This window comes from Agrilus planipennis, unplaced genomic scaffold (genome assembly GCF_000699045.2).
Source record: "Agrilus planipennis isolate EAB-ADULT unplaced genomic scaffold, Apla_2.0 scaffold96, whole genome shotgun sequence".
In the NCBI taxonomy this organism is placed as follows: Eukaryota; Metazoa; Arthropoda; class Insecta; order Coleoptera; family Buprestidae; genus Agrilus; species Agrilus planipennis.
Window position 1 is genome coordinate 228,715 of NW_020438968.1, and position 12,843 is coordinate 241,557.

At 33.1% G+C, this 12,843-nt stretch overlaps 3 protein-coding genes and 1 non-coding gene across 5 annotated transcripts in view; 3 read left to right on the forward strand and 1 right to left on the reverse strand.

The window, feature by feature from the left end:
* The window catches only part of LOC108734433 (ejaculatory bulb-specific protein 3-like), a 9,091-nt gene extending 6,416 nt beyond the window's left edge, over positions 1-2,675 (forward strand). The window contains exon 3 of one of the 2 annotated variants that reach the window (XM_025975361.1): positions 2,290-2,675. In XM_025975361.1, the coding sequence (XP_025831146.1) occupies positions 2,290-2,480 (191 nt within the window). In that variant the 3' untranslated portion in view covers positions 2,481-2,675. The remainder of the gene's footprint in view (positions 1-2,289) is intronic. The other variant, XM_018466000.2, reaches the window with a different exon arrangement.
* Positions 2,676-5,758: 3,083 nt separating this feature from the next.
* On the forward strand, positions 5,759-6,912 carry LOC108734428 (15-hydroxyprostaglandin dehydrogenase [NAD(+)]-like). The gene has a single exon (XM_018465994.1). The coding sequence runs from the start codon at positions 5,887-5,889 to the stop codon at positions 6,829-6,831; it is 945 nt and encodes a 314-aa protein (XP_018321496.1). The 5' UTR covers positions 5,759-5,886; the 3' UTR covers positions 6,832-6,912.
* Positions 6,913-7,334: 422 nt separating this feature from the next.
* Positions 7,335-7,408, forward strand: Trnai-aau. The gene has a single exon. It is a non-coding gene; the product is annotated as a tRNA-Ile (tRNA).
* Positions 7,409-7,457: 49 nt separating this feature from the next.
* On the reverse strand, positions 7,458-10,950 carry LOC108734435. The gene is made up of 2 exons (XM_018466002.1): positions 10,681-10,950; positions 7,458-7,620 (listed from the first exon to the last, which is right to left on the reverse strand). Exons 1-2 carry the CDS (start codon positions 10,835-10,837, stop codon positions 7,472-7,474), a joined length of 306 nt encoding a protein of 101 aa, XP_018321504.1. The 5' UTR covers positions 10,838-10,950; the 3' UTR covers positions 7,458-7,471.
* Between the last annotated feature and the right edge of the window lie 1,893 nt (positions 10,951-12,843).

Below are 12,843 nucleotides of genomic sequence, written 5' to 3' on the forward strand. Positions count from 1 at the left end.
TTTTACATCAATAATATTGCACAGAAAAATGGCAAGCCATATTTACGGAACAACCTGATTTCCCAAATCTGTTCAAAGTAGTTTCACTTTTGCTGTCCGTTCCGGCCACTTCAGCATGTACAGAAAGAGTATTCTCTGTTATGAACGCAAAGTGACGGGACGATAGGAATAAAGCTTCATTAAAGCTAATTAAAAATGAACTTTTAGTTTACTTAAATCTTTATTTGCCATGTTTAGAGGGTATTAATGTATTTAAGAACGACAGCAATTTGTTACTGGCTGCTAGGTGTAACAAAAAATATGCTTTTAAAAACAAAAAATAAAATACTTTATTTTTATGCTGAGTACTTTTTTTTTTTGAACTATTTAGTCGAGAAAGCCTGAAAAGGTGGCAACCCTAGCAGGGACGTATATTGTTACTATAACAATTTAACCCCTTTGGGCTCGGAACCATAAAAAGCGATAAAATTGGAAACTGCTCAAATTGTCGTCAGGTTTTGGCATTATCAATTATTTAATCGATACACATGATACAATTGTTTAAACGCTTTAAACGCTTGTCTGATTCAGTTTTAATCACTATTGCGTTAATTTTTTATACATGTGTATTTAATAATTCGCATACAGGAAAACGCTTTTTAACAGTCGCAAGTTCGTCATTTATTGTAGGTATGTTATATTTATGTTTGGAGCTATAAAATTGTTTCTTACTGATGTGAGTGAGAATAGAAACAATTAGTAAATAAAAATGCTAGATATATAACACAAGCACGACTTCTTATCGCAAATTACAATAGAAAATTAAATTAAATTACCCATTATGTGCCATGTCACCTTTCAACGACAAAAAAAACAAAATAGAAATGCAACTCACCTTTTACTCGATATGAAACAGCGGTATTTCTTATTCGTTTTTTATCCACGCACATGATACACACATTGCCACTGTTCACTGCAGGAAGTTTTACAAACACTAATTAATGTCGCGGCACACAAGAACACCTTACGTTAATTCATTTTCCTGTAAATAGTCCGTCACGGCATGTTTAACCGATGATTTATATCTAATATTAAACTGGCATCTGTCAAAACTGAATCGAGAAGTGATTACTGGGCATGAGCCGCATGGGCAACTAGATTATCTAGAGGACGTTTTTTCATTGATAATAGAAATGCTCTAGTAAAACTCCTTATTAAAGCTAATTCGATAAAGTTAGATCCCAAAACCGTATACCATTAGAATTAGGCAAATATAGTCCCCAAAGTAACGAAAATTGCTAGTTAAATAAGATAGAGAATAGGATAGTAGGATAGAGGAAAATAAAACTAAATTATTGAGAGGATATTTTTTGACTGATGATAGAAATATTCTCATTCAGTAAAAGTAAAAAAGGTAAAAGAAGATTCCAATTAAGTAAAGTAATTTGGTCCCAGAAGTAGCGAAAATTCCTAGATATATGTTATGATCTCACCGAGATAGAGGAGAATAAAACTAGATTATCTAAAAGACGTTTTTTCATTAATAATAGAAAAGTTTCTCGTAAAAATCCTTAAAGTTGGTTCAGTAAATGTAGATCTCATACCTGTAAAATAAAGCAATTTTTGTCTCTGAAGTCCCGAAAATTTTTGGACAAATACAATCTAACCAAGATAGGTGAAAATAATACCTGTATGCTTATTTGGACTAATAAAAGGAAGATTTTGTTGAGATCACCACCTTTTGTTTAAACAAAACAAGAACACAATTTTTAATTAAAAAAGGCGCATGCAGCCTTCTCTTTTAACTTTCCCCTGGAAAAATAGCAAGATAAATGGATAGGATCACTTTTATAAACCGTGAAATCTTCCACAAAAAGGTCCTAGTAAAGTAATCTAGTTTAAGCAATAGCAGCGTTTAAAAATTCGACGCTTAAATCGAAACCATGCCTAATCTAAAATCACGAAAGTTATGAAAGGAAAGAAAGATTTTCGTCGGTAATTTTCTTTTGTGAATGGCTATATTAACTCTTCGCTCTTTTTATTTAACTATTGATCATAACTTTTAATATTTCTAATTTAAAAACGTTAATTTCTTCTTTATCTGTAGCTATTTTCTTTCTAGGGCATTTTTATTTTGTATAATTTGTTGGTAAAATCAAAATCGACGAGAGCATAAGCAATATAGAACACGTGTTCCTCTCTTCTGTATTTTAGCATCTCCATATTTTTTTAGTTTTTTAATAAGAAATAACAAAAATTACTTTTTGATGAATATTTAATTAATGTCAATACTTTTGTCTTCTTTTCCAGAAACCCTTCCAGATGCTTTATCAACCGGTTGTACAAAATGTAATTTGAAACAGAAACAAACTGCAGAAAAAGTTATCAGGCATCTAATGAAGAATCGGCCGTCTGACTGGGAGAGACTTACTGCAAAATACGATCCCAAAGGAGAATACAAAAAGCGCTTCCAGGCTCAGGTGAAAGACGTAAAAAACTGAATGATCAAAATATCCTACCTAAGTAACTATTGTATTAAGGCGTATATCATAAGTGCAAACAAATAAGTTTTATAATAAAACTTCGAGTTTATTGTTATAATTAATAGATTCCGTAGCTCAACAAAATAACTGAATGTCAATTTTGTAATTGCTTACAACGTTATATGGATTTGTATTTAAATAAAACTTAAAATCCTGTGAAATGTTGTTTTTTATTCATGATTTTTGAGTCTGTCTTGCAGGCGAAATATCAATTTATTTTAAAACTAAGATTAATTATACAATCAATTTATTTGATGGAAACCCGTACCACATTAATAGAATTGATCTTCATAAATTATTAGCAATGAGCAAAGAACAAGACTGTCCCAGTTTTGCTATTGCTCCTGGTCTTACTCAAATACTTCTAGTCTTGGTCTTGATCTCGTGTGCTAAGTCGTAGTCTTACTCATTTAATCGGATACGTTTTTTTCTAACAATTCTTCTATTTATTGACACAATAATTGTTTTAAATGCTGAAATTTTTCTGTCATACTTGCGACCTTATCATGACTTTTAAAGAGAGTAGTTTGGGGAGGGGGTCCGAATTTGTGTGAATTTACCTACCTTATAAAGAAGTTCTGTTTGGGCGTAAATTAAATTTAATAAAAAGAAGTCACTTCTATGCTCGCGAACGGTTAATTTAGAAATTTGAAAAAGGTTGTTAAAGGTGTATGTTTGGAGCACGGCATTGTACGGGTGCGAAACATGGACAGTGGGCGCGGCGGAAAAAAAAAGGTTACAAGCGTTCGAAATGTGGTGTTATAGGCGGATGATGAGGATATCGTGAGAAAGAATAGGAGAACAGCGGACTCCATGGAAGTCAATAAAAAATAGGCGAGATAGGTTGGTAGGACACCTTCTTAGGCATGAAGGTCTAGTCAGAGACATATTAGAGGCAGAAACAGGAGTTAGGAGGGGTAGAGGTAGACCTAGATTAGATTACTGTTATAGTTTTAGGAAAATGCGAAGTTTAGCTCAGGATAGGAAAGAGTGTAGGTACGTGTCCAACCAGTCTTAGGACTGACGACCTTATGATGATGATGATGAATAATAACATAAATGTACGGAATGTGATAATAAATAAATAAAAAATAATAGTATATAATAACAATGAACCGAGGTCTGTATCTGTATAATTCTAAAACAAAAATTTAGAACAATATGTATTATTACTCCTGGATCCTTTGAATTTTTTGACCATATTTGAAACATATAAATGACCATTCTGCTGATACCAAAAATGTAAACGCCGAAAAATATTCTATTTTACTTGTTCTTTCCAGTTTTAAAGAAATAGAATTGTCAGTAGGCCAGTACGTAGCTCTTTAAACAGATTGCTTACAATGAAAGCGACAGTTATAGTTATAATTCATATTATTGGCGAGAAACGAGTAGATAGAAATGTCCAAAAATTTCGCTTTATTGGAAAATTAATACAGCATACTCGAAATAGTTTAACTCTTCAAACATTCTCCAAATGTCTAGATAATCTTATTTGCAAACCGTTCGAATTAGGACAATTTTAGATGTTTTGCATCTATAGTTTGGAAATTAGATGGGCACATTTTGATTACAACTTTGAAAGCATACATGTATATCTGACGACTGAAGGGTTAAAATTAAAAAGTCCAAAACATCTGTTCATATACATCTTAGGAGATCTTTCTAAAGGTATGTAGGAAATTACGACAAAACCGAACTTGGTCCAGGCTTCACCCAGGACTGTTCAATTCTAGAACGAGATTGGCAACCAATATTGGACCAAGTATGACAAATGCCTGGTTTGTCACTTCGAGCCAAGCCAGGTTGGCAAGCTTGGTCCATGACTCGACAATCAATTCTGAACAACGACTTGGTAAACAATAGTAACCCAAGATTAAGCAGTCAGAATTGGGTCAAGACTTAATAAACAATAATAGTCCAAAAGTGAGCCAAGAATTATGGAACAAAATTAATCCAAGATTTGGTAACTGCGTCGCATTCCATCTCGGTCAATACTTCTTTGCCTAATATTGGATATGGCTTGGCAAAAGCGTTTATATACCTAGCATTGATACACTATGATCCAGTATTGGTAAACCCATACTTGGCTGCCCAATACTGGACCAAACTTGACGAGATGTTAATGTACCTAGCCTTGATATTTGAAGATTGTCCTATAAACTATGGACCAATATTGACAAGCCTATGTTTGACTTCCCACTACTGGTCCAGGTTTGGGCCTGTCGTCAAGTCGGACAATTCCTACTTGGGATTCCATTCAACGAAATACTATCTAAAAAATAGATTTTTAGTACACTATTCGCTACCAAAAGCTTCTTCTCCTTTCCTAATTACCCTAATTATCTACCTAACAACGATTCTAAAACAAATTTTAATTACAACTTGTAAGGACGTAACTAGGGTTGCCACCCGTACTTTATTATAAAGTATTGTACGTTGTTTAGGGTAATTGTACTCTATACTTTATGTGACAAATAAAGTACACGAAAATACTTTATTTCAGATGATTTGATTTCTCTGAGATTTTAAGATATAATATACAAAAAAAGGCGGTTGTAAGCATTTTCTACGTAAAATATGACAGAGTTACTGAGATAAATAGCTTAATTTTAATGACACAAACTGATTATTTACACTTAGAAATTTAAATTTAAAAAGTATTGTTAAATTTGATAATTTTGTGAAAATAGTCGAAAATTTGAATCTGCAAAAACTTAGTGTAAATATGGATTATTTTTACGGAGAACTTTCTTTATTAAAAAAATATATAATCAGATATATAGTTCTAATGGTTTTGCGGGGTTATCTACTGCAGAAAAATAGCAGCAGGTATTTCATAAGACTGATGATAATTACTCATTTGTTTATTACTTTAAACTTTCATTTTTACTGTCGATTCCCGCCATATCTGCATTTACANNNTTAGGGAAATGCGAAGTTTAGTTCAGGATAGGAAAGAGTGGTGGTACGTGTCCAACCAGTCTTAGGACTGACGACCTTGCGATGATGATGATGAAGCAAAATGATAGAGTAAAATAAATTGTACTCTATTTTGACACAGCGTACTTTTTTTTCTACCTTTAATAACCAATGTCCTTTATTTATATAAAAAAAAGTGGCAACCCTAGACGTAACTGCGAAATTAAATTAATATTTTTAAAAAAATAAAAAAACTTGTACGCATATAAAATGACATTCAGTCTGTTTTGAGGTATCCTCACAAAATTCCATTATTTACATGAATATGTCAATGATGACATTATTATACAAAATGTCAATTATGACAAAATCATAAATGGATTCTTTAGAATTTTATCAAAATTTACAGTAGATATTGTATATGTATTAAACATCCAATAGAATGTCTTCAGTTACGCGTTTAAAACCATTAAAAACTATACTAAGTGCTTCAAAACAGTTTATCAACCAGTACGTCTCAAAAGCCAGTATACACTTTACATGTTCCTGTTCTAAACGATTTCAGCCGGAACCCCATGACAAATTTTTCTTAGAACCAAAGTGTAAAGTTGCACTGATAACAGGTGCCGAAGGAATTGGTTTTGCATGTGCCCATCAGCTATTACAAAACGGAGCTCGTGGTGTTGTTATTTTGGGCGTTGATCCAATAAAAGGTAAGGAGGCTGCACTTTCCCTAAACTGTTCCTTCGGGAAAGGCCGATCCATTTTTATAAATTCCAACGTCAACTGTATGGTTCAGTTCGAAGAAGCATTCAGGGAAGCAAAACGGGAATATGGTGGTCTAGATATAGTAATAAATGCGGCGGGAATAATCGACGGGCATCAATGGGAACGTGAAGTAGTAACGAATTTAATTGGAACCATAAGAGGAACACTTCTGGCATACAAATATATCAGTCGTGCAAATTTTGGTGGGGGAGGTGTTATAATAAATATGTCGGGAGTAACTGGACTGGAACCCCTTTCGTCTGCACCTACCCTATCAGCAGAACACCATGCTATCGTGGGCCTTTCGAGGAGTTTCGGGCATGAAATGCACAATAAGAAAACGGGCGTCAGAGTGATCTGCTTGTGTCCCGGCTTTACAAAAACTTCGTTCATTAAACGAGTTAAAGAGAAATCAATGTGTGTCGAATACGGACTTGCACTTGAAAAAGAAATAGCAAGTGCTGCAAAGCAAAACCCTGATGCCATAGGGAAAGCTGCGGTTCATGTAATACGACATGCAGAGTCTGGATCGGTGTGGGTTGTGGAAGGATCCAAATTATACCAAACAGAAATACCACAGAGAACCAGTTATATGAAACTAGCTGCACAATATTACTAAAATATAGTATTTCTGTAATTGTAACACTTCGTCAACTCTCTTGAACTTTTCAAACTGTTTCGGTATGTTAAAAGTACAAATAAAGTTTGTATAATAATTTAATATAAAAACAACGTTATCAAGAACAATACTAAATGTAAACTACAAATTTCAAGATTAATCTAATGGTAAGGTAAGGTGCTTTCCATAGGCATTAAAGGACATTATCAAAAAAGAGATTTATATTAACAAAAAATTCATTTACAATAACAATTTTCATTCAAATTTTAATCCATACACCCCTTAGAGTTCAGACAACCCACATATCAACATTATCATACAAAATATTCATTCACTGCTTGTATATGTTACTCTAGTCTAAGAACACTTATGAATTAATGAAAACTTAAAATTCATTTCCATAATACTGATCTATATACAATAGACTATTCATTAAATAATAAGGAATATAATTTATTAGCATACTGGTATTTAATACACAACTTTCAAGTAACTGAACAACTGGCCCATTAGCTCAGTTGGTTAGAGCGTCGTGCTAATAACGCGAAGGTCGTGGGTTCGATCCCCCCATGGGCCATAACTCTTTTTTTTTCCTTGTGCTATATATATAAACAAGAATATAAATTTACAAGGTAATTGTTTATTTTCCATAATTCCCATATTTTTGTACTAATTGAACCCAAATAGCCGGATAATTCCTCTGAACAAAGGTAGCTATCCTTGCGGCAAAAGCGGATTCTCGAGCGTTACAGGACTCGCAATTTTTTCCAATAACATTTGGAAGGGCCTCTGAAAATAGGAAAAAACTCTTGAATTACAAATCCAAACAATACAATAAAAACTAGCAAAAACTAAATTGTATTTTTCATGTAAGGATGGTAACACTTACGTAACTACCGTTACAAGTTAATGCTATAAAACTTTATTTTATTATTATATTTTTACAAACAGGTAAATAAAGGATCTTCGAAGTCATCAGTTTTACAAAAATAAAAAATAAAATAACTTCATTGCGACAATCGGATAAAAGAGGTATAACACACTGAGTAAAGCGACTTTTAATTCGGAAAAATATGTAAATCGATAATGATTTTATACAGGATGTCCCGTAGATGGTGATTAACCTTTCAATTGTGTATAAACGCCTTCAATGCCTCCCGAAGAACTGAATTTATTATATAGTAAAAATCCCTTGAGTCCACTGAATAATTTGGGCTTTTTTCAACTACAATGAATACCACCTCTAATCAATTTTTTAAGCGACGTGCCTACAAAAATAAAAGACTTTTGTAAAATGTAGGAACAACTACTGTAATTTTTAAAATTTAAGAAAAAGAAATCTTAAATTTTAAAACCACAATCCAATTCTAAAGAATATGTACAAAGCAGAATATTTTATAATAAAAAAGCACACAGTAAGTACTCCTCAATAGGTGTACTCTCTAAGCTGTAAGGGTTTAAGGATATGTAAAAAGTTCTCCGTTTGTGGAAGTGAAGTGACAAATTCTGTTTATCAATAAGTACGAGACACATTTACTTAATACATTTCATTTTCTGGATATATTTAATATCCCTTGTAACTGTAATACATACTCCAAGATTAGTCGTTATTTCTGGACATCTTGCATACATTGAATGTTTTTTCTCATACGGAAAGTAGTAATACAGATATAAAGCAGAGGATAGCGCAGGGTCAAGTCGCCTTCAATAAAAAGAAGTCACTTCTATGCTTGCGAACGGTTAATTTAGAGATTCAAAAAAGGTTGTTAAAGGTGTATGTTTGGAGCACGGTGCTATACGGGTGCGAAACATGGACAGTGGGTGCGGCGGAAAGAAAAGGTTAGAAGCGTTCGAAATGTGGTGTTGCAGCCGAATGATGAGGATACCGTGGATAGAGAAGGTTAGAAATGAAGAGGTATTAGGAAGAGTTAGAAAACAGAGGACTCTAAGTCAATAAGAAAGAGGTGAGATAGATTGGTAGGACACAGGCATGAAGGTCTAGTCAGATATATATTAGAAGCAGAAACGGAAGTTAGGATGGATAGAGGTAGACCTAGATTAGATCACTGTTCGCAAATAGTTAAGGATATGGGTTGTTCTAGTCTTACGGAAATGCGAAGATTAGCTCAGGATAGGAAAGAGTGGAGGTGCGTGTCCAACCAGTCTTAGGACTGACGACCTTATGATGATGATTGTAGTGTTCAATACCCTCTCTTAATTCGTACCTATCTATTTGTGAAATTAATGACTTCAATAATATTTAGTAGTAAAAATACTCAAGCCTGAAAAAGCCAATATTTGGCGAAACATACCAATATTGCATTTTTAAATAATAATGAAATTCTCCATTGTGTATTATTTTCATTGACATCCATCATAATGCATACGATTGGAAAGTCGAATTTGAGTCACAAAAGTAATCAGATTCTTGGTCCCCTTTGTGGGTTTTTAATTTTATTCTTGAATTACACAGGAAGCATTGCAAAATTGTCTAAACGTCCTTGTATGTTCTTTTTGGTGAAATTACTTTTATATTTCTCTAATCGACAAGTTCTCGGACTTTTTTCATAAACCTTGGCGTAACTAGCGTTAAAAATTACAATCCTTTGTCTTTTGTTTCTTTTTCTTTTTCAATTATGTGTCAACTTGCATTCAGATACCTAATTGATATCATTTTTTTACAAGCGTGCCTTTCTATTTTTTTTTTTTTTGGAAATGAACAGTATTAGCGCTTTAATTTTGTTATTCCACTTATTTCAAGAAGTCCAAAAAAAAAGAAGAAACTACAGATATCTAATAGTTAATCTCCTAAAGCAAAACAATCAATAAATAGTCGTAGAATTAAGACACACTTTCACTTACTCTAGGTGATATTTAAGAAGAAACTTTCTAATGTATTGAACCTGCAAATCGAATCTCGTGGGGAAGTAAATAATATAATCTTTTTTTTCTTAATTTATATTTAATGTTTTTTCCAATTAGATAACTGATTCGATCCTTAACCCTTGATTATTCACATTGTACACTTACCTTTCTTATAGAATAATATATGCATTAGTGTTTGTGTAGTTATTATAAGTATATCTAACTATTAAATTATATTATTGGTACTGAAAGCATCAGTTCATTATCCTTTAATTATATTATTGATCGGCTGCTAATACCAATATACTATTTATTTTCATGATGGTCCTGCCAGCACGTTTAATTCTAATTAATCTCTTAATTTTAGCTTTCTGCTTAATTATTCGATACATAAACAATTTGTTACACCTACTTCAAGACTTATTTTCGCGACAAATACCTACCAAAAATTCAACAAAAAATGATATTGTTATATATCTAACAAATATATCAAGTTTAGAAAACTTTTCAGTATATCTAATGAATTAAGTGAAAATTTTCTATCAGTAATAATAGTATGTTGATATATATATATGCGTGTGTACGTAATTTTAATTATTTGAAAAAGAAAATGCTAAATAACAAACGGATTATTACGTATATAATAAATTTTTGTTTCTTTTTTTATTCTTATCTATACATCTATACATATTGAGTGCTAAAAAAACATCACATNGTAAAAAATTGAAAATTAATTTTCATATTATTATAAATAAAATGTTAGTTAACCGATGACCTAAGCTGCTTTTTTTAATTGTTTATTGATTATAATAACTATATATATTTATTAAGAACAATTAGAAATAGTTTTACACAGACCTAGTCGCGGGTCAAAGCTACGAATAAATAAAATGTAATAATGTTAGTGACAATTATTTTTAGCGAACCAAGTAAGATAAATATTATTAGTATTAGTTAATGTAAATGTTTCTATTATTTACGTACGTTTAATCTGTTGCCCAAGAAAGTCACAGGGTCCTCTGTCCAGAGCGCACATCAATTGTTTCTCAACATATTCAGAATTTGTTAACTGAAATTGACAATGGGTCACTGATAAGAAACTGGCGACAACAATTGCAATAATAACCGTGCTGCACCTCATTATTACTTGCAATGTTACTGTACTAAACGTAGCCTGTGGCTAATCCTGGCTTTTATACGATTTTCCTTTCACGGATTGTGGCTTTTAACATTGTATATATACACTAAGTACTTTGTTTGACCAATTATTAATTTTCTTTTCACTACGAATTTATGCGCAAATAGAAACCAAAAAACAGGAAAACCGATGTAGTTACATAAAACAAATATCTTACATAAATTAAAATAAATTTGCATAAATAACTGTGATAAAAAAACAGCGAATTAAAAAAAAATTTTTTCTATGCTTGCGAACGGTTAATTTAGAAANTTCGTCCGTCTCATCTTTCTCACCCGAACCACCACCCACCCATTCCCACGATTCCTGAAAGCAGGCTGAAGAGAGCCTTCCGCCCTACCTTCCGGCATAGTCCGGAGGGACTGCCCGCCCACCAGCATTACTGACTGGTGGGAATGAAACACCCAAAAGTTTTTTTTTCTTTTGTTTAATTACTCCTGATCCCTTCGGCTTTCTGGGCCAAGTAGGAAAATGACCTTGTCGCTGGTAAAAAATGTAAACACCGGAAAAGTGTCTAAATATTTAACTGTTATTTTCGCAGCTATAAAATTTTAGTTGGCACTTTTGTAGGATATAACAATTTAGATTCATTCAATCAACAAATTATTTAAATAGTTACATGTAGTAATTGTGAAAACGTAAAAAGTAAACAATGTGCAAATTTTTCACACATTTCGGGGCTGGGGGGAGGGGTTAGAACCTCCAAAACCCTCCCCTGCGTTTGCGTCTAGTAATGTTATAAGAGGATGTTAAAAATACCTTGGGTAGAAAAGGTTACAAATCAGGAGGTATTAGAAAGAAAAGGAGATGAGAGGACATTAGGGGAGATGGTTTGTTCTGTTTTCGAGCATCGCCGTTCGTTGGTTATTTATTACAAGTTCTCGTTTCGGGCGTCATTAGTTTTGGTTATTAGGTAATTATGTTGAGGTACTTTAAAACAGTTTTATTACTAGAAATTATGAATATCTACTATACGCATCACACATTTAACATTCCTTCACACTTTATCCAGGTTTAGAACTTGCATTTGTTCCATTATAGACAGGTATCCAACCGACACATCAGTCTTACGACTGGTTGGACACGCACCTCCACTCTTTCCTATCCTGAACGAATCTTCGCATTTCCCTAAAACTAGAACATCCCACATCCTTAACTATTTGCAAACAGTAATCTAATCTAAGTTTAATTCTACTCCTCTTAACTCCTGTTTCTGTCTATAATATGTCCCTAACTAGACTTTGATGCCTGAGGTGTCCTACCAACTTATCTCGTCTATTTTTTTTTGACTTAGACCTAGATTCGATTACTGTTCGCGTATAGTTGGAGATGCTGGTTGCTGCAGTTTTCGAAAAATTTGAAGATTGACTTAAGATTGGGCTTGTGTAGTTTACAAACCAACTGGTTCGGCAGAGCGATCCTATGTGTAAAGAACAAGAACTAATTCGCAGCCGGAAATTTATCGGCAGTATTGATTGTTTTACCGACAGTCCACTATTTTGGTCTTCTTACTCAACTAAACTGCCCAATTCTACTCAAAATAGGAAGAAGTGTGTCTAACCAGTCTTTATTTCGTATTGTTTTTGAGAAACGCATTCTCTCGACTTTTTCAAAATTGGTTTCCACGAAAAAGACTTTTATATTAATGTGTAATATACAGCCTATATCCACCCTAAAGGTCGATTCTAAATATTGGTGAATGAAAATTTGATGTGAGATTAATAGTTTCGACGATTATCTCTTGCATCCAAATTTAATATACGAGGGTGGATTGATAAGTTTCCGGCCTAACCAAGAGATGACGCCACTAGGCCTACCTTGAGGTGACATTCTATAGTACCATCCTTGGATAGCTTGTAGCTATAGTTTCAGCCCGATCTCCTTGCTAGTGTAGGTTTGACAGCACGCTGAACAAGACGCCTCTGTGGTTTTCGTAAAAATGGAAAAGC

Bases quoted from the DNA above. Each gene is read 5' to 3' on its own strand.
- LOC108734428 (XM_018465994.1), top strand. From the start codon at position 5,887: ATGTCTTCAGTTACGCGTTTAAAACCATTAAAAACTATACTAAGTGCT.
- LOC108734435 (XM_018466002.1), bottom strand. From the start codon at position 10,837: ATGAGGTGCAGCACGGTTATTATTGCAATTGTTGTCGCCAGTTTCTTA. The intron at 7,621-10,680 runs GTACGTAAATAA...TCCTATTTTCAG, and splicing joins TCTTGGGCAACAGATTAAAC to AGGCCCTTCCAAATGTTATT.